Source organism: Microtus ochrogaster, chromosome 7 (assembly GCF_000317375.1).
Source record: "Microtus ochrogaster isolate Prairie Vole_2 chromosome 7, MicOch1.0, whole genome shotgun sequence".
Classification (NCBI taxonomy): Eukaryota; Metazoa; Chordata; class Mammalia; order Rodentia; family Cricetidae; genus Microtus; species Microtus ochrogaster.
In genome coordinates this window covers 82,409,292-82,412,684 of record NC_022014.1, presented here as the reverse complement: position 1 = coordinate 82,412,684, position 3,393 = coordinate 82,409,292, and the positions used below count along the sequence as shown (strand labels likewise).

General features: G+C 47.0%; 1 protein-coding gene across 1 annotated transcript in view; it reads left to right on the top strand.

Annotated features, from left to right (window-relative positions):
• Eif4a3 (eukaryotic translation initiation factor 4A3) overlaps positions 1-3,393 on the top strand; it is a 10,793-nt gene that overhangs the window by 2,859 nt on the left and 4,541 nt on the right. Inside the window, exons 3-7 of the mRNA XM_005350945.2 lie at positions 1,114-1,180; positions 1,749-1,811; positions 2,595-2,727; positions 2,889-2,969; positions 3,301-3,392. Coding sequence (XP_005351002.1) covers positions 1,114-1,180; positions 1,749-1,811; positions 2,595-2,727; positions 2,889-2,969; positions 3,301-3,392 — 436 coding nt within the window. The remainder of the gene's footprint in view (positions 1-1,113; positions 1,181-1,748; positions 1,812-2,594; positions 2,728-2,888; positions 2,970-3,300; position 3,393) is intronic.

Genomic DNA, 3,393 nt, shown 5'->3' with positions numbered 1-3,393 from the left:
AGCAGTTTCTTTATTAACCAATGAAAGCAACACAAATACAGAAGGAGCTCCTACACCAAGCTGGGGTCAGTGACACTGGTGAGGGCTGAGGAAATAGAGTCTGCTTCGGTCTCTCTGCACTCTGCACAAACCCACCTCCGACTCGGCATTTACTCGTTTTTCTCATCTAGAAAAGGGTTCCACCAGGCAATGGTGGCGCACTCCTTTAATCCCAGCACTTGGGAGGCAGAAACAGGCAGATCTCTGAGTTCAAGGCCAGCCTGGTCTGCAGAGCAAGGTCCAGTATAGATAGCCAGAGCTGTTACACAGAGAAACACTGTCTTGAAAAACCAAACAAGAAAAAGATTCCTTTAAGTCAAATTGCTGTCATGTGTATTTTGGGGAGGTGCTTGGTACTGTGGGTCATGTCCAGGTCATTGTACACAGCACACAACAGCGCCACTACCGATGTATATCTGAAGCCCTGAATGTAGATTTATGTAAGATACTCTTTTAATAGCTTTATTTTTTATTTCCCTCCCCTCCACATGCTGGGTACTGAATCCAGGGCCTTCTTTATTACTGAACTATACTCTAAACTGTTATTTGCCTTAATTTTCAAAAGACAAAAAATGTTTTAAGTTATACTCCAAAATGTTAGGTGCCGTTTACACTAAGGGAAGAGACCTTTTCTGCCCTCTGAAGTTCTTCCGTCCCCGGTGCACAAGCCATGTCACTATTTTCATCTGTAGCAGTTTAACATCGTATCTCGGGCTGTGATGGCTTGCTCAGTTCCCAAGTTTGCTTCTTAGTACCCACACTGACACAGACGTGACACGCCTGTGACTCCAGCGTCAGGGGACCCAGCACCCTCTTCTGGGCTCTGAAAGCACCCTCACCCATGTGGCATTCAGTCACACAGAAATATGAATAAAAATTAAAAGTTGTATCCTTGTACTTGGGTCTTATCTTTGTAGTTATAATGCTGCGGTTAGAGGTGGGGACATCTAGAAAGAAGCTGCCCCGGTGTGCAGCCAGTGCTTTGGAACACCGCTGAGGAGGGGTCACCAGAGCAAGGACAGGGTCGTTGGTGCCCTTTTCCTCTGATAACTGCTCTTGTGCTTCCTCACACAGGTCTCAGTCTGGCACGGGTAAGACGGCCACCTTCAGCATTTCCGTCCTCCAGTGTTTGGATATCCAGGTGAGCTGCCGCTCACAGCAGACTCTCCTTAATCCCAGGAGATGTCTCTGCTCTGCCAATGCTGTGTGTACAGAATACTGTTTTTAGGTAGGGTGTGGTTGTATTTCTTTAATCCCAGCAGATAGGAGGAGCTCTGGGTTTAAGGCCAGCTCTTTATAGCAAATTTCAGGCCAGCCAAGGATACAAAGTAAGATCCTGACTCAAAAAGAGGACATTCTGATCTGCATAGGAGAGCCCTGGTGTGTGGCGCTCTTGCTGGACTTTGCAATTTAGTGTCTCCTCAAACCTATCAGGAAAGAGCAGCAAGGCTAATGGGAGCTGGTGTCCTTAGCCCGAGTGCTTATTAGCAAGGAATATGAACAATACTGAGACCGGAAATCCCGGCTTAGTGTGATAAACTGCACTTGGACAAAAACCAGATTCTCTCACTCATATGTGAAATCTAGAGTTTCTGTTTAAAAGGTGGGCATGAAAGCAGAGTGGGGACTATTTGTAAGAGACCGGAGGGGAGGGGCAGGAGAACCCACTCCTCTGTCCAGTCTCATGGTCTTCTTCCTTTATTCACCAGGTTCGAGAAACCCAGGCTTTGATCTTGGCTCCAACAAGAGAGTTAGCGGTACAGATTCAGAAGGTGAGGCATTAAAGATGGTGGTGTCGTGCTGGGAGGGGGCTCTCCTGGCGTGTGCCAGGCCACATAGCAGAAAGATCAGTCTTGTGTTTGCAGGAGTCTGAGAACGGACTGTTGCCCTGACACTTGTTTTCTCTTCCCGTCTTTGCCCGGGCCCCCAGGACGGCAGAGTGGGTGCAGGAGCTTGCTGCTCACGCCTGAGTTTGACCCCCAGAATCATGTTGCCCTCCAACCTCATACTGTTTAATAATAGTGCTTTCCTTCTTCCCTGTTGGTTTTCACGGCATCAAAAGATGGAACCCAGAGTTCTGTGCTTGCTAGGCAGCCTACAGTTCTTTATATGAATCTGCTGGTTTTTATCATTGCTTCTGCACGTTTGGTGTGTTCGTGATCTTAGATGTGGTCTGGAAATGTACCGTGGTGGTGCTGAACTCACCTATAACCATAAGGCCCTGGAGTCAGTCCCCAGCACTAGGGTGGGGAGACAGTTTTCCCACAGGAAAATGAATTCCATTTCAATCAAATGATGATTTTTTTTTTTATCTTGAGGGGTATATAGTGCAATGTTAGTATGATGGGATTATGAACTGTAACGTTTCCTGTATTTGGTGTACACCACTTCAGTAATAAGAAACCATCAAAATGAATCTCCTTTTGGCAGAGAAAAGAAATCTTGTAGTTTTATCATTATGAATAAATTATAGTTGGTTATTTCAAATTAGAGTGGAATTGACAGTTTAGATGTATCTGACCTTGTGCCTTGCGTGTAAACCTGTTTTGCTTCAGGGTTTGCTGGCTCTGGGGGACTACATGAATGTACAGTGCCACGCCTGCATTGGGGGCACCAATGTTGGGGAGGACATCCGGAAGCTGGACTATGGGCAGCATGTTGTGGCAGGCACCCCGGGACGTGTCTTTGGTGAGCACCTCTGTTGAGAACGGGGCTGTGGGTGGGATCTGTGCAGTGTGCTCAAGGTCATGGCGGTTCATTCGTGTGCGCCCGGTGGTGTGTACAGGGACCAGTGCAAATAGCTCCTTTCTTAGAGCCAAGTGTGATTCTTTCAAAATCTAATTACACAGATATGATTCGCCGTAGAAGTTTAAGGACACGGGCCATCAAGATGTTGGTTTTGGATGAGGCTGATGAAATGTTGAACAAAGGTAAGGGGACCAGAATTTTCTATGACATATTGTCGGGTCTTACGTCTTCACAGTGAGGTCTCTGTCTCCTAGAGATGTGACAGTCCTTGCTTTCTGGAGAAGTGGTGTGTCTTGGGAGGTTTGGGACCTGAAATTCCTGTTGTAATGTTTTTGTGGTTAAGGCCTATGGTTAAAGTCTTCTTATCTCCTCTTGGCTGCACACTGCTTGCTTCAGCACACATTGCCCTGTGGCTTTGAGGTGCAGCTTATTGGTCAAGTTAGGGTGTTCGCCTTTGAACTTGCTCTGACAGTGACAGCTGTAAAGCCATAGCTGAGCTCATCTTTGTCCCAGGTTTCAAGGAGCAGATCTACGATGTGTACAGGTACCTGCCGCCAGCCACACAGGTGGTTCTCATCAGTGCCACATTGCCTCATGAGATCCTGG